This window comes from Oncorhynchus nerka, linkage group LG10 (assembly GCF_034236695.1).
Source record: "Oncorhynchus nerka isolate Pitt River linkage group LG10, Oner_Uvic_2.0, whole genome shotgun sequence".
NCBI classification, from domain to species: domain Eukaryota; kingdom Metazoa; phylum Chordata; class Actinopteri; order Salmoniformes; family Salmonidae; genus Oncorhynchus; species Oncorhynchus nerka.
In genome coordinates, this window is record NC_088405.1 from 8,823,639 (window position 1) to 8,845,443 (window position 21,805).

General features: G+C 43.7%; 1 protein-coding gene across 1 annotated transcript; it reads right to left on the reverse strand.

Annotated features, from left to right (window-relative positions):
• Positions 1 to 2,717: 2,717 nt before the first annotated feature.
• On the reverse strand, positions 2,718 to 21,521 carry LOC115121619 (myosin heavy chain, fast skeletal muscle-like). Its single transcript, XM_065022962.1, has 39 exons — positions 21,476 to 21,521; positions 21,121 to 21,348; positions 20,628 to 20,774; positions 20,283 to 20,439; positions 20,004 to 20,031; positions 19,647 to 19,755; positions 19,430 to 19,522; positions 19,201 to 19,261; positions 18,980 to 19,078; positions 18,592 to 18,695; positions 17,492 to 17,630; positions 16,841 to 16,959; positions 16,523 to 16,672; positions 16,255 to 16,425; positions 15,737 to 16,040; positions 15,090 to 15,154; positions 14,920 to 15,007; positions 14,687 to 14,804; positions 14,438 to 14,561; positions 13,915 to 14,051; positions 12,765 to 13,020; positions 12,314 to 12,556; positions 11,823 to 11,999; positions 11,579 to 11,724; positions 11,312 to 11,402; positions 10,583 to 10,972; positions 10,359 to 10,485; positions 10,072 to 10,190; positions 9,732 to 9,928; positions 9,399 to 9,582; positions 9,097 to 9,262; positions 6,011 to 6,135; positions 4,776 to 5,084; positions 4,442 to 4,645; positions 4,178 to 4,303; positions 3,868 to 4,038; positions 3,482 to 3,586; positions 3,298 to 3,393; positions 2,718 to 2,875 (listed from the first exon to the last, which is right to left on the reverse strand). Exons 2-39 carry the CDS (start codon positions 21,334 to 21,336, stop codon positions 2,738 to 2,740), a joined length of 5,799 nt encoding a protein of 1,932 aa, XP_064879034.1. The 5' UTR covers positions 21,337 to 21,348; positions 21,476 to 21,521; the 3' UTR covers positions 2,718 to 2,737.
• Between the last annotated feature and the right edge of the window lie 284 nt (positions 21,522 to 21,805).

Genomic DNA, 21,805 nt, shown 5'->3' on the forward strand with positions numbered 1-21,805 from the left:
ACCCCTGTATATAGCCTCCACATTGACTCTGTACCGGTACCCCTGTATATAGCCTCCACATTGACTCTGTACCGGTACCCCTGTATATAGCCTCCACATTGACTCTGTACCAGTACCCCTGTATATAGCCTCCACATTGACTCTGTACCAGTACCCCTGTATATAGCCTCCACATTGACTCTGTACCAGTACCCTGTATATAGCCTCCACATTGACTCTGTACCGGTACCCCCTGTATATAGCCTCCACATTGACTCTGTACCAGTACCCCTGTATATAGCCTCCACATTGACTCTGTACCAGTACCCTGTATATAGCCTCCACATTGACTCTGTACCAGTACCCCTGTATATAGCCTCCACATTGACTCTGTACCAGTACCCCCTGTATATAGCCTCCACATTGACTCTGTACCAGTACCCCTGTATATAGCCTCCACATTGACTCTGTACCAGTACGCCCTGTATATAGCCTCCACATTGACTCTGTACCAGTACCCCTGTATATAGCCTCCACATTGACTCTGTACCAGTACCCCTGTATATAGCCTCCACATTGACTCTGTACCGGCACCCTGTATATAGCCTCCACATTGACTCTGTACCAGTACCCCTGTATATAGCCTCCACATTGACTCTGTACCGGTACCCCCTGTATATAGCCTCCACATTGACTCTGTACCAGTACGCCCTGTATATAGCCTCCACATTGCCTGCAAATATATACAGCAATCCATATATTGAATGCACATTTTTTGAAAATATTGTCCATGCGATGAATAGTTCAATTATCGTCAAGTGTCTTTCAGACTGTACAGTGCTCTTCAAAAATCTACTAAATGAGGATTAATGAGCCAGCTAATTGTTTTGTTATCGTGATTTTGTGAGCACTAATCCAACAATTCTATTTTCCTCATGAAAGGTACATTTATCCATCTGAACCTTCCAAAAGACTGTTGCCTGTTTATAATCAAAATCAGATCAAATCAAATTGTATTTGTCACATGTGCCGAATACAACAGGTGTAGACTTTACTGTGAAATGCTTACTGACAAGCCCTTAATTAATCAACAACGCAGTTCAAGAAATAGAGTTAAGAAAATACTTACTAAATTAACTCATTACAAATAAAACCAATCAAAGTACTGAGTCAATGTGCGGGGGTAAAGGTTAGTCGAGGTCATTTGTAAAGTGACTATGCATAGATAATAAACAGCGAGTAGCAGCAGTGTTAAAACAAAGATCAGATGGTTCAGCAGTCTTAGGACTTGGGGGTAGAAGCTGTTAAGGAGCCTTTTGGACCGGGACTTGAAGCTGTTAGGTAGAGAAAAACAGTCTATGACTTATAATGTCTGGTACCGTGTTTATAATGTCTATTACCGTGTTTATAATGTCTGGTACCGCTTGGTGGGTTAATAATGTGAATTATCTGCATTTCTTTTGGGGGGGGAGGGAATGGAAATTGGCTAATGATAAATCAATGTCATGTTTTCTTTACTCTTTTCATGTAATATATTCGCATAATCTCGGATAACCCAGGACTAAAATCTTGTGTAATTTGGTCAGATAATGGATTACCATTTGTTTTCACGTCGTCTGGCCACATTAGATTATTGTGCACATTATCTGGGACAAAATTAAAATGAAAAAACGTTGTATCCTGAGAACTTTGTTCTGAGAATTTCAAGCCCAATCACCAAAGTGTTCTCTCTCTCTAGTGCTGCCATGTTTATGTTACCATCTTGCTTCTCCTATTTGTTTCTTATGGAAACATTTCAATTTGGGCGTGTTCATACAGGCCACTTCCCCTGAGTGTAAAGGGTTAAAACTATCATGGATGATTATAATAGCTTAGTGTATGAAATGTGTAGTTAAATTTCTCCATCCTCATCCCTCAGCTGGTTACCAAAACAAGTGACCTCTTTGGGGCGGCCAGGTAGCCTAGTGGTTAGAGTGTTAGTAACCGGAAGGTTGCAAGTTCAAACCCCCGAGCTGACAAGGTACAAATCTGTCGTTCTGCCCCTGAACAGGCAGTTAACCCACTGTTCCTAGGCTGTTATTGAAAATAAGAATTTGTTCTTAACTGACTTGCCTAGTTAAATAAAATAAACTTTGTTGGGGTGTCCGCTTTGATGTGGTTTTAAACCCCAGATTGCTCCTTTAGTTAAAGTACAGTATTTTTTATGGTATGAAAAGCTGTTTTCTGAGAAATAATTCCACAGTCACAAAGGAAGTGAATGTAGGCCGACATGTTTTTAATCAATGCTCAACATTTCACCATGAAAATCATATTTTCTGAAACACAGGAAATTGACAAGACTTTGGTCTTGTTTATTCAGCCTCCTTTCCCTGTAAGAAGAAAGAAATAACAGAATGGATCAGAATTAATAATGAACATGATAAATATATCAACACTTGGTAATAACAGAATGGATCAGTATTAATAATGAACATGATAAATATATCAACACTTGGTAATAACAGAATGGATCAGTATTAATAATGAACATGATAAATATATCAACACTTGGAAATAACACTATGTGCTCAGCTTGATTTTTGATTAACCTTTTATAAAGAAAAATGTATTTTAACCTGTCCTGAAAATGTTATCTCAGAGATCCTCAACATTTGAGTGATTGTTAAACATCAGTATTGACCTCTGTGAAGAATGAATCATAGGTGGTGTTGATGTGGTCATGTTTGAACATCAGTCAGGTGTAGGTTTCGCAGCACTTCTATACCTTTCCAGAGTCACGGGTCTTGGCTCTGAGCTTGTTGACCTGAGTCTCAGCGATGTCAGCACGCTCCTCAGCCTCTTCCAGCTCATTCTGAACCTTCCGGAACTTAGACATGTGCTGGTTGGATGCTTCCTCCTGGGTGAGGAAAAGAGACGAGAGAATAACATCACTATTGAAAGTTTGGAGCTTCAGGTACCAAATTAATATATATTTTAAAATGTATTTTAACGTTTTTATTGACAGATTTAGGATAGCATTGTACAGTATATATAGGGAGATAGATGATACAGAAGAGAAAGTGAGTGGTGGAACAGAGGATCAATCTGCTGCTTCCAGGGCCATGTGATCCAGGAGAGTCAGCACCACCTCTCTACTTTAAAATGTTACACATAGGAAGAGTCACTGTGCGTACATTTCTTCAGAAATTACTTGCACTATCAACTGAGTCAATGTTGACGTTGTGCAGTAACAACACTTCAACTAATCTCACAAAATGTTTTGTAATGTCTACTAAGGACTGTAAGCTCTCAGAGGATTTGACTAAGTCTGTGACTCACCGCTTCCTCAGCCTGCCTCTTGTAGGCCTTCACTTTCATCTGCAGCTTATCTACCAGGTCCTGAAGTCTGCCAACGTTCTTCTTATCTTCCTCAGTCTGTGGGAGAAGTTACAAGAATCAATAGTCCATAGTTTAACACACAAACCAGTGTGCTTTAGTGTGTGCAGAATGCACTTTCTCTTACCTGGTAAGTGAGCTCCTTGACTCTGCGCTCATATTTGCGGACTCCCTTGACTGCGTCTACACCTCTTCTCTGCTCGGCCTCCACCTCAGTCTCGAGCTCACGCACCTTTGTGGAAGAAATAAAGGTCGGCATTTATGTGAGGTGGTGAAGTCAGACATAACAAATGTTTGTAAAACAGAGGAATCATCTTCTGGTCAAGAAGTGTTGTCTGCTCCTATGAACTTTTACCATTTTAATTAAAGGGGTCTATAATGAAAACAACTACTTTTCATGATGTAGGTGGGTGATTGAGAGACAAAACCATTACACAATGCCCCTGTTTATTTTCATATGATCAAATACACTTCCAGCAATCTGTTTTTCAATCCACCCTGCTGTTAACTCACCCTGGACTCCAGTTTCTGGAGCTGCTTCTTGCCTCCCTTCATGGCCAGATTCTCAGCCTCATCCAGACGGTGCTGCAGGTCCTTGACTGTGACCTCCAGGTTCTTCTTCATCCTCTCCAGGTGAGAGCTGGTGTCCTGCTCCTTCTTCAGCTCCTCGGCCATCATGGCCGCCTGGAATGGTAGTTAGTTTAATTTATGCACCAACTGGCACCAATCATAAAGCTCCTTTGGGATCTTTGGTGTGGTTAAACCAACCCAGCGACTGCTGGCCCTTGGGGACAAATCAAGGTGATGTAATTCAAGGACTCACGTCAGTGATGGCCTTCTTGGCCTTCTCCTCTGCATTCCTGGCCTCCTGGACGATGTCGTCCACCTCTCCCTGCACCTGAACCAGGTCAGTCTCCAGCTTCTTCTTGGTGTTCGCAAGGCTGGTGTTCTGAAGGAGGAAACAAGGCGATTTGTTTGACTCTCAAGAGAACTTACAAGTGAGAAAGAGAAAGTCACAAGGCTGAAATCATGAAAATGTAAATGTTATGCTTGGTTGAGTTTCACTAGTAATGGCTTTGACCCGTACCTGGGAGTGCAGCAGTCCGACACGCTCGCTGGCGTCCACCAGCTCAGTCTCAGCCACTTTGCGGCCTCTCTCTGTCTGCTCCAGAGCAACTCTCAGCTCCTCGATTTCAGCCACCATCAGACCGTTTCTGCGCTCCACCATGGCTGCCTGCTCCTTCATATCGTCTGCGGCTCGGACGGCATCATCAAGGTGCAATTGGGCATCCTGGGGTTCACAATTACATAGCATCATTAGACTTGTGGAAGTGGGGGCGATAGGATTGGTAATAAGGGGGAATGGGGGATAACTAGTCAGTCGTACAACTGAATGCCTTCAAATGTCCAAGTCCCTTTACCTTGAACTGTCCCTGAACGTTCCTCAGCTGTTTCTGGGCCTCAGCGGCCTGCCTGTTGGCGTGGCTCAGCTGAATCTCCATCTCATTCAGGTCTCCCTCCATCTTCTTCTTCACCCTCAGGGCGTCATTCCTGCTCCTGACCTCAGAGTCCAGGGTGCTCTGCATGGAGTCAACCACCCTCTGGCTGTTCCTCTTGATCTGCTCCATCTCCTCGTCCTTCTCAGCGATCTTCCTGTCCACCTCACCCTTGATCTGGTTCAGCTCCAGCTGCACACGCAGAATCTTGGATTCCTCGTGCTCCAGTGTGCCCTGAAGGAAGAGAAGCAGTCAGTCAAATCAACCCTTCACTCAGCTCCGCCCCCCTTGGTTACTGTTGCAACCTCGGACAACATTTTCCTGGGAAGCCCAATTCCCCATTCAGACCACTGGAATAAACCCCTTACAATAATCTCAAACTGTGTTTTTAACTACACAATGAAATTAAACACAACCCCCCAGGTATGTTGTGTTGGACTGTCATTACAGCTGCTTCAAAAGGAATCCTGGTCAAATCATTTTTGTAGTGTGGCCACTGAATGGCTCTGAATGGCCACTGAATGGCTCTGAATTCAGTGCCAGCATGCAGTCAAAGCTATAACTACTTTTGGAACTAACTAGTGGTCTCAAATCGTATCCTGAAGTTTAAAGCAGATGGGAGATGTATTCATAACATGACTAACTGAGCTAGCCAATGTACATGATCATATATTTTGAGAAAACAAGTCATATGGCTAGCTAGCAACGTTTGGTGGTCTATGAGACAGAGCTAGCTAACCAGCTAAGCTAGCAAACAATGCAACAAAAGTATAATATCGGATTCAGTCCATCAACAGGCTCTGTCTTTCAGGAATCACATTAGAAAGTACTGCTGAACTGTTCAATTATTAAACTTTAATTTTATTTTAAGAAAACTCTGTGTTTCTGTTTTCTTTTTCTACTGGTTTTCATGTGTTTGAAACAAGAGCTTGTTCGATGTGTCCGACTCGACGATAGTTGTTATCCATTGGAGAACAGCGATTGGTTGCCCACAAACGTTAGGGCGGAGCTTAGCGAAGGGTCAGGACGTTTGGATGTGCAAAACACAAGGAATTGCATATATATGACTACAATAAACACCAATAAAAGGGAGCATTGGATTGTAGTTGGCATTGCCAAGTGTAACACTGCTTTTCCGATCAAACAGCTGTAGTTTGTACCTCAGCCTCCTCCAGAGCGGTCTGGATCTCAGACTTCTCTGTCTCCACGGTCTTCTTGGCCTTCTCCAGCTCATGGATGCTCTTGCCAGTCTCTCCGATCTGCTCAGTCAGGTCAGAGATCTCCTCTGCACACACAAACACAGACGCTGTTTAGACTTGGGAGATTTTCAGTGGATTTCACCAATGCACTGAAGTTTATAATGAATCATAATAACAGATAATTAGTTATTGTCTTGGAAACATCCTTATCATTTATCGCCCTCCAGGTTCCCTCGGAGAGTTCATCAATGAGCTTGATGCCTTGATAAGCTCCTTTCCTGAGGACGGCTCACCTCTCACAGTTCTGGGCGACTTTAACCTCCCCACGTCTACCTTTGACTCATTCCTCTCTGCCTCCTTCTTTCCACTCCTCTCCTCTTTTGACCTCACCCTCTCACCTTCCCCCCCTACTCACAAGGCAGGCAATACGCTCGACCTCATCTTTACTAGATGCTGTTCTTCCACTAACCTCACTGCAACTCCCCTCCAAGTCTCCGACCACTACCTTGTATCCTTTTCCCTCTCGCTCTCATCCAACACTTCCCACACTGCCCCTACTGGATGGTATCGCGCCGTCCCAACCTTCGCTCTCTCTCCCCCGCTACTCTCTCCTCTTCCATCCTATCATCTCTTCCTCTGCTCAAACCTTCTCCAACCTATCTCCTGATTCTGCCTCCTCAACCCTCCTCTCCTCCCTTTCTGCATCCTTTGACTCTCTATGTCCCCTATCCTCCAGGCCGGCTCGGTCCTCCCCTCCCGCTCCGTGGCTCGACGACTCATTGCGAGCTCACAGAACAGGGCTCCGGGCAGCCGAGCGGAAATGGAGGAAAACTCGCCCTGCGGACCTGGCATCCTTTCACTCCCTCCTCTCTACATTTTCCTCTTCTGTCTCTGCTGCTAAAGCCACTTTCTACCACTCTAAATTCCAAGCATCTGCCTCTAACCCTAGGAAGCTCTTTGCCACCTTCTCCTCCCTCCTGAATCCTCCCCCTCCTCCCTCTCTGCAGATGACTTCGTCAACCATTTTGAAAAGAAGGTCGACGACATCCGATCCTCGTTTGCTAAGTCAAACGACACCGCTGGTTCTGCTCACACTGCCCTACCCTGTGCTCTGACCTCTTTCTCCCCTCTCTCTCCAGATGAAATCTCGCGTCTTGTGACGGCCGGCCGCCCAACAACCTGCCCGCTTGACCCTATCCCCTCCTCTCTTCTCCAGACCATTTCCGGAGACCTTCTCCCTTACCTCACCCTCGCTCATCAACTCATCCCTGACCGCTGGCTACGTCTCTTCCGTCTTCAAGAGAGCGAGAGTTGCACCCTTCTGAAAAAACCTACACTCGATCCCTCCGATGTCAACAACTACAGACCAGTATCCCTTCTTTCTTTTCTCTCCAAAACTCTTGAACGTGCCGTCCTTGGCCAGCTCTCCCGCTATCTCTCTCAGAATGACCTTCTTGATCCAAATCAATCAGGTTTCAAGACTAGTCATTCAACTGAGACTGCTCTTCTCTGTATCACGGAGGCGCTCCGCACTGCTAAAGCTAACTCTCTCTCCTCTGCTCTCATCCTTCTAGACCTATCGGCTGCCTTCGATACTGTGAACCATCAGATCCTCCTCTCCACCCTCTCTGAGTTGGGCATCTCCGGCGCGGCCCACGCTTGGATTGCGTCCTACCTGACAGGTCGCTCCTACCAGGTGGCGTGGCGAGAATCTGTCTCCTCACCACGTGCTCTCACCACTGGTGTCCCCCAGGGCTCTGTTCTAGGCCCTCTCCTATTCTCGCTATACACCAAGTCACTTGGCTCTGTCATAACCTCACATGGTCTCTCCTATCATTGCTATGCAGACGACACACAATGAATCTTCTCCTTTCCCCCTTCTGATGACCAGGTGGCGAATCGCATCTCTGCATGTCTGGCAGACATATCAGTGTGGATGACAGATCACCACCTCAAGCTGAACCTCGGCAAGACGGAGCTGCTCTTCCTCCCGGGAAGGACTGCCCGTTCCATGATCTCGCCATCACGGTTGACAACTCCATTGTGTCCTCCTCCCAGAGCGCTAAGAACCTTGGCGTGATCCTGGACAACACCCTGTCGTTCTCAACTAACATCAAGGCGGTGGCCCGTTCCTGTAGGTTCATGCTCTACAACATCCGCAGAGTACGACCCTGCCTCACACAGGAAGCGGCGCAGGTCCTAATCCAGGCACTTGTCATCTCCCGTCTGGATTACTGCAACTCGCTGTTGGCTGGGCTCCCTGCCTGTGCCATTAAACCCCTACAACTCATCCAGAACGCCGCAGCCCGTCTGGTGTTCAACCTTCCCAAGTTCTCTCACGTCACCCCGCTCCTCCGCTCTCTCCACTGGCTTCCAGTTGAAGCTCGCATCCGCTACAAGACCATGGTGCTTGCCTACGGAGCTGTGAGGGGAACGGCACCTCAGTACCTCCAGGCTCTGATCAGGCCCTACACCCAAACAAGGGCACTGCGTTCATCCACCTCTGGCCTGCTCGCCTCCCTACCACTGAGGAAGTACAGTTCCCGCGCAGCCCAGTCAAAACTGTTCGCTGCTCTGGCCCCCCAATGGTGGAACAAACTCCCTCACGACGCCAGGACAGCGGAGTCAATCACCACCTTCCGGAGACACCTGAAACCCCACCTCTTTCAGGAATACCTAGGATAGGATAAAGTAATCCTTCTCACCCCCCCTTAAAAGATTTAGATGCACTATTGTAAAGTGGCTGTTCCACTGGATGTCTTAAGGTGAACGCACCAATTTGTAAGTCGCTCTGGATAAGAGCGTCTGCTAAATGACTTAAATGTAAAATGTAAATGTTAAATGTAAATCTAATTGCCACCCCACATCATTGGGTTGTTCAAAGGAATACCAATTACAAGTTCCAAAAATATATATATTTTAAAATGTATATAAAAATTCTGAGATTGTGTAATAGCGATTTTGATATAATGTTCATGATTTCAGTCGATTCCATTTTCAAACACTGGTCAAACATCATGCAAAAATAACTGCTGTCAAATGCTCACGTTGCAGGTTCTTGTTCTCTCTCTTCAGAGTCTCCAGATGATCCAGAGCCTCCTCGTAGGAGTTCTTCATCTTGAAGAGTTCAGTGCTCATTGAGCGAGCCTCCTTCTGAGCTCCTTCCAGCTCAGCCTGGCCCTCCTCATACTTCTGCTTCCACTCTGCCAGAACCTGGGGGAATCCATGGAGTTTTCATTACAACTCATTGAAAGAGAGTTTTCAATCGGAAATATGCTACAATTATAATACAACTGATCAAATAGCAGACAGAAAATATCACCCTAGAGTGAGGTTTATAAATGTTCACCTTGTCAAAGTTCCTCTGCTTCTTGTCAAGGTTGGCGGCCATGGCGTTGGCTCTCTCAACGTCAATCATGAGGTCCTCCACCTCTCCCTGTAGTCTCTGCTTGGTCTTCTCCAGGGAGGCACACTTTGAGTTAGTCGCCTCAATGGTCTCCTCAGCCTCCTGCAGACGCTGGGCCAGCTTCTTCCTGTTGGACAACAGAGGGTGGTGTCATGGTGAGTAACTTGTTGTGAAACAAATATTGCACTACATATTGAAGTAACATTTTCTCAGATCCCCAACCAGCCTCAACATCCACACCGTTTATTTTAGTTTTTGCTATTGAGTGCAACTCACTTGGCCTCCTCCAGCTCCTCTGTGCGTTGGATGGCATCAGTTTCATACTTAGTCCTCCACTGAGCCACCTCACTGTTGGCCTTGGACATGCCGCGCTGCAGCTCTGCCTTGGCCTCCTGCTCCTCCTCAAACTGCTCTCTCAGGAGATCACAGTCATGGCGGGCAGACTGGACACCATGGGCCAGTGCGTTTTTAGCCTGAGAGATAAAGAAAGACAAAGAGAGATTAGAGAGGGAGAGTAAAACAGATGACAGTAGGAGTCTCTGAGGGAGGTGTAGAAACAGTCTATGTGTAGATAAAGCTCTAAACTGGAAGGTAGTTTCCATTTAGGATGCCTTACCTTGACCTCCTCCTCAATCAGTCTCTTCAGCTCCTCCACCTGCTGGGTGAAGGCCTGTTTGCCTCTGGTCAGCTGAGACACCAGGGCTTCCTTCTCCTCCAGCTGGCGGCCAAACTCACCTGCAGGGAAAGAGGGACCTCCTGTGAGTCATTCTTTCTCGATTGAAATTGCATTTTGAGGAATCGTAGTGCAGAAACTGTGTGGACTTAATTTTTCAGCCCCCAACACATGTTATTGTGTACTACTGAGGTGAACTATATTGGTTTGTTGTTCATTGTTGATGGTACCATTTTCTGTAAGGAGTCTGGCCCTCTGTCCGCTGATGTCGTTGACCTGGCGAACATTCTCATCATTCTTAGTCTTGATCTCGCTCAGCTGGTCCTCAAGAGTACGGCACATCTTCTCCAGATTTCCCTGTTAGTGAAACATATGGGACTGTCAACTTCAGTTTATTGAATGGTAATTTAGCTGACCATCCTCAACACTGCTTGACCAAAACATCACTACTCACCTTAGCCTTGGCGACAGCCTCCATGTTGCTTGAGAGGTCATCAATCTCCATCTTGTACTCGCTCTTCTCCTTCTCCAGCTTCTGCTTGACGCGCTGCAGGTTGTCGATCTGCTCCCCGAGCTCAGCCACACTGTCGGCCTGCTTCTTGCGCAGAGCAGCGGCTGTGGCCTCATGCTGCAGGGTGGACTCTTCAAGATCACGACGCAGCTTCTGGAACTCAGCCTCGCGCTTCTTGTTCATCTCAATCTGAGCAGCAGTGGCGCCTCCGGCCTCCTCCAGTCTCTCGCTGATCTCCTCAAGTTCCCTGGAGAGATCGGCCCTCTGCTTCTCAACCTTGGCCCTGGCAGCACGCTCAGCCTCAATTTCCTCCTCCAGCTCCTCAATACGGGCCTAAAACAGGTGGTAAGAGCAGGGGGAATGAACACTACAATACAGTTGAAACAATTTAACCTAACTACATAATAATAGCATGTACTGTATATTTAGCATAAATGTGTTTATACATAGCCAGCTACACTAACATATTTACTATATTCATTAGACAGTGTCCCATACAGGAACCAAACTAACAACGGTAAGAAGCAACATCTTTACACAGATTAGAAGCACCAGCAAGAAGCACCATCTTCCATCTTACTGAGCCATCAGAATCCACCAGGAAGAATGTGTGCTACCAGAAGAAATGTGTCAGTTATTTTCCTGTACTGGAGCTTAGATCCTGTCCTGTACCTGGAGTTCCTTGATCTTCTTCTGCAGCTGAGCTCCCAGAGACTGCTCATCCTCTATCTTGCTGAGGAGCTGGGTGGTCTCAAACTCCTTCCTAACAAACACAAACACGTTTGTTTTGGTTAGACAGTGTAAAGGGAGCCTACATTACCATTCACTTTGCTTGTTAGAATCACATAAGTCTAATTCGTAATTACAACAATGAGCCAAGAAGAACCATTATGTTGATCAAGAAGGCAGGGAATACTGTAGTCATTTATTTGTGTTTACTTCTTGATTTTCTCATCAGACTGCTGCTTGTCATTCTCCAGGTCCATTATGGACTCCTGGGCCAGTTTCAGATCTCCCTCCAGCTTTCTCTTGGCTCTCTCAAGGTCCATACGGAGCTTTTTCTCTTGCTCCAGAGAACCCTCAAGCTACAAGATATAAACAGACATGTGTTGGTCAAATCTAAACAACTGTAGATTATATCATCTTGCATACTATCATGGCCAGAATGTCAAACTCCACTCACGTCGTCCACTTGCTGTTCCAGCTTGGTCTTGGCCTTGGTCAGAGTGTTGACTTTGTCCTCCTCTGCCTGCAGGTCGTCCAGTGTCTGCTGGTGGGCCTCTTGGAGGGCTTTCTTCTCCTTGGTCAGCTTGGCAACACTCTCATCCATAGACGCCATCTCCTCTGTCAGGTTTTTAACCTGAAAACGGCCACAACAAAATTCGTTTTTGGTCACTTCACCATAAGTGGTTAAATGGATAATAGAAATGTGTCAACAAGTACTGTACTATAGATTCAACACTAGATGGCACTGTACTCCATGCCAGTGGACTGAATGGAAATCATAAACGAGGGGGGAGCAGAACATGTAATGAATGTGGGGAGTCCACCACAACTGAAATTCCACTATTTTGTGTCTTAATTTTTACTGCACTCAAAAAAAGACTTGAATTACATTTCTGTTTTGAGTTGATTATTCTTTGGATTATTGTTTGGTTGGACTGTCTACAAGACCTTGTTTTCAGTGGCGTGCTTCTCCTTCTCCACTTTGGCCAAGGTGAGCTCCAGGTCATCAATGTCCTTCTTCAGCTCAGAGCACTCATCCTCCAGCTTCCTCTTCTTGGCAGTCAACTCAGCATTCATCTCCTCCTCGTCCTCCAGCCTCTCAGTCGTCTCTTTGAGTTTGGCCTCCAGCTGGATCTTGCTCTTGATGAGCCCCTCACACCTTTCCTCGGCATCGTTCAGATTCTCTGAATCCTGGTTTCAGAACAAGATTTAAAAAATTGTGTTTTCACTTTGTGTATCAAAATATAGACTTCATTTAGTCAAATAAGTCAGAGCAAATCAATGTAAATGTTTTAAATATACCATGGGCAATTTCTTGAGTTAGACACTAACACAATCGCTATGTGACTATGTACTTGTGGGTCTAAATGTGCGCTGATGAGGGTTGTTGCTCACTCACAGATGCGACTTGAAGTGCCAGGTCATTCTTCTCCTGCACCATGGCCACCATCTTCTCCTCCAACTGCTTCTTGGTGGCCAGAGCCTTGGCCAGGTCCGACGTCATCTTCTCATAGTTCTCCTTCATGTTGGCCAGCTCCTTCTCAGTCTCAGCGCTCTGCAGCAGGGGCTTGATCTTGAAGTACAACTTCATCCATGGCCAGGTTTTCACATTCATGAATGAACGGATGTTGTACTGGATGGTGAAGACGGAATCTCTGGTCCACAGAAAGGATAGAGTGACATGGTGAGTGACATGGTGAGTGACATGTTTAAAGATTGTTACGAAAATTATGATTAAATGACTGAACAATATTCTCATTTTAAATAGAACTGTAACTAAGTAAACTTATACTCTGTTTTATTATATCTGATTAAAAATATGAGTTCATAAGAAGGGATTGTGTGAACTTTTAAAGTTCCCTTTGTCTCGGTCGAGAGGAGGAGATTCATTTTAGGAGCAATGAAATGACGTCATGTTATTGTATATAAACTGTTGCTCGTGGTAACGTGGCAGCGCGCTCCGAGAATAAATTCTGTTACCTATTATTGATAAGACTGGTCTCCGTCTATTTTATGCAAACAAGAATCTTACAAATGATCATTAAAATAGATTAAGGGAATTCAATTAATGAAAACACATTGGTATAATTAAATTACAGTAACAAAGATCTCCTCCAGTTTTAAAGAGGAGGACTTTAAAACTACATTCTGGGATTTGAAGAATAACAAAACAGGGACCCTGACATGTTTTGTATACAGCTGAGGAATGGGGCTATGGAAATGAAACCACTCTTACATGTATAGATAGTGCTACATAGGGAATGACTGACAAGTAACCCTAAGATTTCATATTATATATTCCAGAATTAATGGGTAAATATTACTCATTTAAATAGCAATTATTATATATTCCATAATTAATGGGTAAATATTACTCATTTAAATAACAATTGAACAGCTTGCTAAATCCCAACCTGCTGCTTTAATAGTATATTATAACATGTACCTTCTCATCCTGAACAACTCACAGCATATTCAGGACACAATCATTATACATTATATACAGGAGGCTGACAGAATTGTTTGCCAAGATGTCTACTCTTCCTCACCTCCTCTCCATCATCTTGGTGAACTCTCTCCTCATGAGGAATCCACGGCTGAGAGCCTGGACCATGCCGACCAGAGAGGCCAGCTTCTCGTCTCTCATCTCCTCCAGGACACCCAGCAGACCGGCTTTGAAGAACACCTGACACAGGTTGACATGGTCAATTATAGAACCAGTCAGGTGGAAACAGGTAGGAAGGTTGAATCCAAAGAGAGGAACAAAACCACTAGATTGATTTGAACAACATAAACATTGTAATCCTTACAAACAAACCATGAGATAGATGGTTTATAGGTTGAATAGTTATTGTATAGTTGTAGATTAATAATGTACACTGATATAGACTGCAGACATACCATTCTGACATAATGCACAAGATAGTGAATTGAGTACAATGTTTCTTCACATTTTTAAGAAATGAATTACAAGATGGATAGATCAACTGGAGAGACATTTAATGGTTAGAGTTTAAATTATCATTGAAGTTGTGTTTTAGTTGGCATCTTTTCCTGGGGGGTTTGACTGACCTTGGTGTGTCCAAACTTGTAGTCCTCGTGATTCACATCAATGGACCCAAGCAGCTTCTCAGAAGCCTTCTTGTTGTCCATGAACTGGCCCTCGGGGATGACACTGGCATTCAGTACTTTGTACCTGAATCAGGAGAAATGTTTAACATGAGTCAAGTTGTAATGGGTTGGATAAGCCTATTCTGATGCTGGGAAAACCCTTGGAGAAGATATTTCTGTGTGCGTGTGCGTGTGTGTGTGTGTGTGTACCTCTGCTTGAAGTCAGCATAGATGATTCTACTGGGGAAGCCCTTCCTGCAGATCCTGATCCCCTCCAGAACACCATTACACCTGAGCTGGTGGATAACCAGGAAGTTCTCCATCAGACCTGGAAACACAAACCAAGTCTCTTTAAATACTCATAAACAGGTTAAAGACTGGTTTGTTAATGTTACTGATACTGTACTGACAAGATGTCATATTTAACTCAACATCTATTGTACCTGGAGTCTTTGACTCGTTGGGGATCAGGCAGCGTACAAAGTGAGGATGAGTGCTCCTCAAGTTGGTCATCAGCTTATGTAAGTTCTCCTGTATGAGGGTTACAAACCATGTTCTCAGAAATCATTTCTGATAATCACTACAGCTGAATATCCACATTTTAAAAGCTCACCCTGAACTGGGAGGACACAGTCTGCATGGAACCACCCTTCTTCTTGCCTCCTTTCTTGGTTGTATCTGTTATAATGGAGAAAAGTTCAATGTAATTATAAACGAGAGGATCTCAGGTTATCTTCACACGCATCTTAATGCTGCCAATGAGATTGTGTAAAATAACACCTATTCTATGAGTAAATTAACCCAGTAAATCACCCTGACAAATTGTGATCCATTTAAAGCAGCAATCAGCAGTTGAAACAATAACAACGCATGCTCCCTGCCCCTGTTTCAATAAAACACTGAGAGATGGTCTGGAGAAATGTAACCACTCAAATGTATAAACAGAGCTATGTATTAAAGGACTGACCATTCATGATATCAAAATGATAGTATTAATAATGTTTTGAGGCTGTAAAGTGCATGTTTCCCTTTACTTTGCTTACAAGCATACGAGTAAAAGCTTATATTTCGGCTTCTGATGGAGTACAACGGCTGAACTAAGCCGATGTTCTTCAAGAAAGTTATGTTCTTCAACAACGAATGGTTACATGTCTTAAGTCCACAAATGGATGTAGCAACTGCAGACTGACCCTTTAAAGAAAATGTGACTGATTTGTAACTAGTTCTTCATGAAGTCTTTTGATGTTCTGCTAGTCTTACCCTCAGGTGGGGCAGCGACATACAGGGTCGCCATCAGTTTGACTGCTGACTTCCCGTACAGCTGAAGAACTGAGTCGTTCAGGGGGTCCTTGTTCTTCTCCAGCCAGCCAGTGATGTTGTAGTCCACAGTGCCGGCGTAGTGAACCAGGGAGAAGTGGGCCTCTGCCTTGCCTTTGGCTGGCTTGGGCTTCTCAAACGCCTTGGTTTTGCCAAGATGCTGGGAGTACAGCTTGTCCTTGAAGGTAGTGTCTGAAGACTTGGGGAACATGCACTCCTCTTCAAGGATGGAGAAGATGCCCAATGGCTTTACGAAAAGAGATGTACATCAAATTAGTGATATTTACATTTAGGATCACATTTATTCCTTTAGCAAATATGCTATTATCAGAGTATCTTCATTTAGGGGCACAATAGGAAACATATTGAGTTCTCAACAGTCAGATGAGTTGTACCATGTGATAATATCTCCATTTGAGCTTTGCTGTTGAGGTCCATTATAATCCTGACAGACAGCTTACCTTCTCAATAAGCTCAATGCAGGCAGCCAAGTCCATGCCGAAGTCAATGAAGGCCCAGACGATTCCCTCCTTCTTGTACTCCTCTTGTTCCAGGACGAACATGGTGTGGTTGAAAAACTGTTGCAGTTTCTCATTGGTGAAGTTGATGCACAGCTGCTCCATGCTGTTGTACTGTTGATGGAATTTCAGAAGAGATCATTTCATCATCATACAAGGCTGTAATCCCTCTCAATCACAACTAATTGTCTTGTTCTGGTCTCAGACTCACGTCAAAGATCTCAAACCCGGCAATGTCGAGCACACCGATGTAGAACTGCCTTGGGTTCTTGGTGTCCAACATCTCGTTGATACGGATGACCATCCACAAGAACATCCTCTCGTAGATGGACTTGGCCAGAGCCGAGACTGAGTTATTAACCTGCAATGATAATACCTCAAATGAATACATGAGATATTGACCATGTCTAGTGACAAGGTGAAAAGAGCTTGGAGAAAACATCATCACTATTCAAAACAAACAATTCACTCATCACCAAAAGATGTATGGCGCTCAGAAAATGGTAGACGCTGTGTTTGGCCGCCTTACCTGAGGCACAGTCTGTCCCTTGGTCACATACTCGTTGCCGACCTTCACTCTGGGGTAGCACAGAGCCTTCAGCATCTCAGCTGAGTTCAGGCCCAGCAGGTAGCCGATTTTATCAGCCACTGGAGAGAGAACCACAGACTCAGAAACACAAGATCACTTGATTCTGATGTCACCCTCACAAAAGGGTTTGGCCAAGTTTTTGGGGGTCTAGGTTTTGATTTGAACCCACAACCATAATTTTAAATCATTTCTGGAGGTTGGAATTTGGTCTCCATAAATAATCTCCTGCCAGACTTTGATGAGACTCTGTCTATCTTACACGTTGTATATCTATGAGTGGGACTGGGAATGGGACTAATGTTTACATATTGTATATCTATGAGTGGGACTGGGACTAATGTTTACATATTGTATATCTATGAGTGGGACTGGGACTAATGTTTACATATTGTATATCTATGAGTGGGACTGGGACTAATGTTTACATATTGTATATCTATGAGTGGGACTGGGAATGGGACTAATGTTTACATATTGTATATCTATGAGTGGGACTGGGAATGGGACTAATGTTTACATATTGTATATCTATGAGTGGGACTGGGAATGGGACTAATGTTTACATATTGTATATCTATGAGTGGGACTCACCCTCTGTGCCGTCTGGCTCGGCCTGCTCCTCACGCTGCTTCTGCTTGAATTTCAAGTTGCCATGGTGCAGTACAGCTCCTGTCAGCTTGTAGATGCTATTTTTCTCATCATTACTGAAGCCCAGGATTGTAATGGCATCCTGGCATTAGACAGGAAGTACAACAGTGATGAACTGAATGGTAGTTTGCTCACATACAGTACACTGCAGTTCTGTTCTCTCACCAGAACAAATGGGATGGATACATTTGACTGGGTTCTCAGATCCAAGTGATTACACTTGACCAACACAGGTAGATGACAGCACGAAAGACATTTGACACAGTTCCACAGGGACTTAGTGACACTCTCTTGTGGATGTCTTACATGTACAGTATGGTCCTCAAGGTGAAGTGTGAAGGCATGAAGAGTTCCTTGAAGCACATGCCTAACTAACTGTCATCGGAATATCATAATACATTCCATGAAACCACGAACAACAGTTTATGTACAAAATATGACGTCATAGGTTATAAAATGTCCTTCCTCCTATCGACCAGGACAAAACAGGTTGAAAAAGTTTATTCCAACCCCCTAGCTTGCTCGCTCACTCCAGACACACACTTATCAAGATTCACTTCTGCAATCTTCACCTTCATCCATCACTAGTTAGAAGACAGTTCCAGATGATGGAAAACCCAGGAAAACACTGCTGCCTCATCGCAGAGCTAAGTTGAGTCGGTTCAACCACAGGTTAACGATCCTTTCTGCTTACTTAAAACCCACAATCCATTTCCTCCCCAACCTAGCAGGAATGGTGTTTATTATGTTTAATTACCCCCTGTTTCATGCTACACAATCCCTTCCTTATGAATTAACATTATTAATCAGATATAATAAAACAGAGTAGAGTTTAATTAGTTACAGTTCTATTTAATATATAGATATTGTTTAGTCATTATTCATAAAACTCCTAACACTAACTCAAGGCATTTAGAATCAAACAAACAAATACTTGAAAATTCCCAGCTGCCACCAGGTTGGAATTGCACAGTGCATTCAGTGTGTATGGTGGTCCTACCCATTCCATATATAGAATATGATGAACTCTTTGTTTGACTCACGTCTGTGGCATCCAGCTCTTCCTTGTCGTTGATGCTGGCCACAGTGATCTGACCCTGACTGCACATGGGGAAGTCGTAGGGGTTGGTGGTGATGAGTGACATTTCTATGGACAACAGAGGATGTCTTGTCAGTTAAATCTCTTAGAATTCTACTGTCCTACCTTTACAGTATCTCTCCTTTACTCAGTAGATGGACTCAAGGATGTAGTATAAAATAAATAGCATCAACTGAGACTCGTGGACTAGTGCATCACAGTCCATTACTTGATAGATATTTCCCAAAGACCTGACCCATATCTAGATGCCTTGTTACCATGGATGTACTCATTGTAATAGTATTTATAATGGAGGTAGGAAACATTCCCCCTGAACCTCTACTTTGCCTCACCAATAATGTCAGGTTTGTGATTGGTCATCATCTGGAAGAAGATGTGGTAACCTCTCTCATCGGGAAGCTGGAAGGACACTCTGGACTTCTCTAGCAGGTCTGAGAGAGAGAGAGAGAGAGAGAGAGAAAGAATATGAGATAAATTATATGATGATATGCTCTCCGAATAAGAATATGTGTGAATTTAGGAAATCATTGAGAAACAATGAAAATCAACTCACAGGTCTCAATGTCAGCTTTAGCCAGTTTGCTACCTTGGAAGTGAATCCTAATGAATTTACCCTAAAGTAGAGCATGGGGGTTAGAAAGAGGTTAACTAAATACATCTAACATTTTACTTTGATAGACCCCTTTAAATGTTACAGTTTGTTGGACATCTATTGATACAACAGAAGGGAAATACATTTGTCCAATATTAGATCACTTTCCCAGTGTGCCCTTCATACTTACGAAGCGAGACGAGTTGTCGTTCCTCACAGTCTTGGCATTACCGTAAGCCTCCAGCAGAGGGTTAGCAGCAATGATCTGATCCTCAAGAGACCCCTGATTGAGACAAACACAAGTTGCTCAGAAACTGGTTAAGTGGTAAGGTTAGTTATTCTCGATTGCTTGAACACAGCCCACCAAACTGAAATGTGTTCAAATGGCACTCAGAAGCTGAACATACCTGCATTTTGCTGGGATCTACTTCCTTCTTGACACCAGACACTGCAATGGTGGCAAAGTACTGGATGACACGCTTGGTGTTGACAGTCTTTCCTGCACCGGATTCTCCGCTGGTTAATATGACAGAGAAACAGGGGTTTTAGTCACATGTTTGAATGTCAGATCAACTTTCACTAAGAAATAACATTGAAAAATACACTGTTTTCCCGACATAAATTAACAAATATCCCCACTCATCAACTCATTTCTATGCGTAGCCTAATCCATTCATAATGTCATGTATTTTCATCACACCCAAGTGTCCCAACATATTGCAGTAGAAACATTTTCTCAAGTGAGATTTTAGTAAACAACGTACGTAATCAGGACGGACTGGTTCTCCTGGTCTGCAACAAAACAACATATTGATTATCATACTCAAGCAACATTATGGGGACATTATTGAATTCATAGCATCATCATGGATTTAATTTTGGAACATTTTCTATTCAAGGCAAGTGAAATCAGATATTACCAGCAAACTGTTCTAACGTAGACTAGAAAACAGTAGATACATCTCTACAACATATTTTAACTTCCATTCTTCCTTCCTTCCTTCCATCCATCCATCCATCCATCCATCCATTAGAGCTCATACCAATCTGCATGAACTGAAAGGCGTTGTCAGAGACGGAGAAGATATGGGGTGGAGCCTCCATCCTCTTCTTCCCTCTGTAGGCGTTAACAACCTCCATGTCGTACACAGGAAGCCACTTGTAGGGGTTCACCGTGGCACAGAACAGCCCAGAGTAGGTCTGGATGAACGAGAATCAATTCAATTAGGGGATTAGAACAATCAGATTGACGTTTACCTGGATTTATGTGAGGATGTGGGTGTACTATGGTATAGTAATGTAGGTCTACTGTATTGGTCTGTTTTGGTTTCTACCATGACTTTATGTGTAGTACTGTATGTGTGTGTATGTTTATACAGGTATCTTACATAGATCATCCATGCTGCATAACGCTCTTTGAGGTTATACAACACAGAGGCTTCATTCAGGTAGGTCATCATGGCCATGTCCTCAATCTTGTCGTACTTCGGGGGGTTCATCTGGTAGACATCTGCTTCTTTGAACACTTTTCCTTCCTGAAACAGTCAGAAATCTAGATTATACACAGATCAAACTGGACAGGACTGAATGTTTTAAAAACAAATATTTAAAAAAAACTGCATACCCCATTTAATCCAACTACTTTGTTATCAACCACTGACACATACATGGTGATACTTAACTAGTCATTATAAAACATTCTATGCCAATTTTAATTAGCAGTGATAAAAAGGATGTGTTTGAAGGTTATATTCTGCTTACAAAAAAACGAAGAAATGCTTATTAATCAATATTTTTTTACTTATTTAATTTGTACAATTGGTATGATAAAAATGAAAAAATTGTCTGCACAATCTTCAATTATTTTCAAATCAGGCTTACCTCCTTAGTGCCGTTTGGATTCGTGACTGTCACAGTACACTTTCCTTCAGCCCTGGCAGTGACCAAACCCTTAAGGTAAAGCTCCTTGGTGTCTGCGACATAGCAGGCGTTCTTTGAATCAAAGGGTGCGGTTTGTGCCTCCATCCTCTCCTTCTCAGGCTTACGGAGGTATATGGCAGCCTTGCCGTAGATTTGCATCTCCGCGTCCGTACTCATGGTGACGGATCACTAGGAAAGAGACAACAAGAAACATGATTGACTCTGTGGTGCTTCCTCCACAGTCAACAGAGTTGTGAGGGTTTTCTCTCACAGAACATTTGTCACTTTTCTTATGAAGACTCAAACTATGTCTCACCTTCTTTTTCCCCTTCTACAGATGAATTTGTACTTCTTGGAGAACCCTGGGAAACATTAGGGTGGTGTGAATAAGTCTAAAGCATTATCATTTAGTCCCCGGAGGGCCAGAAAACATCATTCAACTCAATCATGACAACCTTGTCCAATTAAACTACAGGTGCAACTGGTAACTTTCATTTCCTGGTGACAACTCACTTAACTACACATTCTGAAATGAATTTGAATAAATACCCCTGAAAACCCAGTTGCATTATAAACCAACCCCTCAATTTCTAAACAGCAGGAGCACAACTTTTGACCGTAAATGAAATTTACAGATTTGAATAGA

Bases quoted from the DNA above. Each gene is read 5' to 3' on its own strand.
- LOC115121619 (XM_065022962.1), bottom strand. From the start codon at position 21,336: ATGAGTACGGACGCGGAGATGCAAATCTACGGCAAGGCTGCCATATAC. The intron at 20,032-20,282 runs GTATGAGCTCTA...GTTTTGTTGCAG, and splicing joins CTTTCAGTTCATGCAGATTG to ACCAGGAGAACCAGTCCGTC. The intron at 14,805-14,919 runs GTACAATAGATG...TTGTGTTTCCAG, and splicing joins CAACGAGTCAAAGACTCCAG to GTCTGATGGAGAACTTCCTG.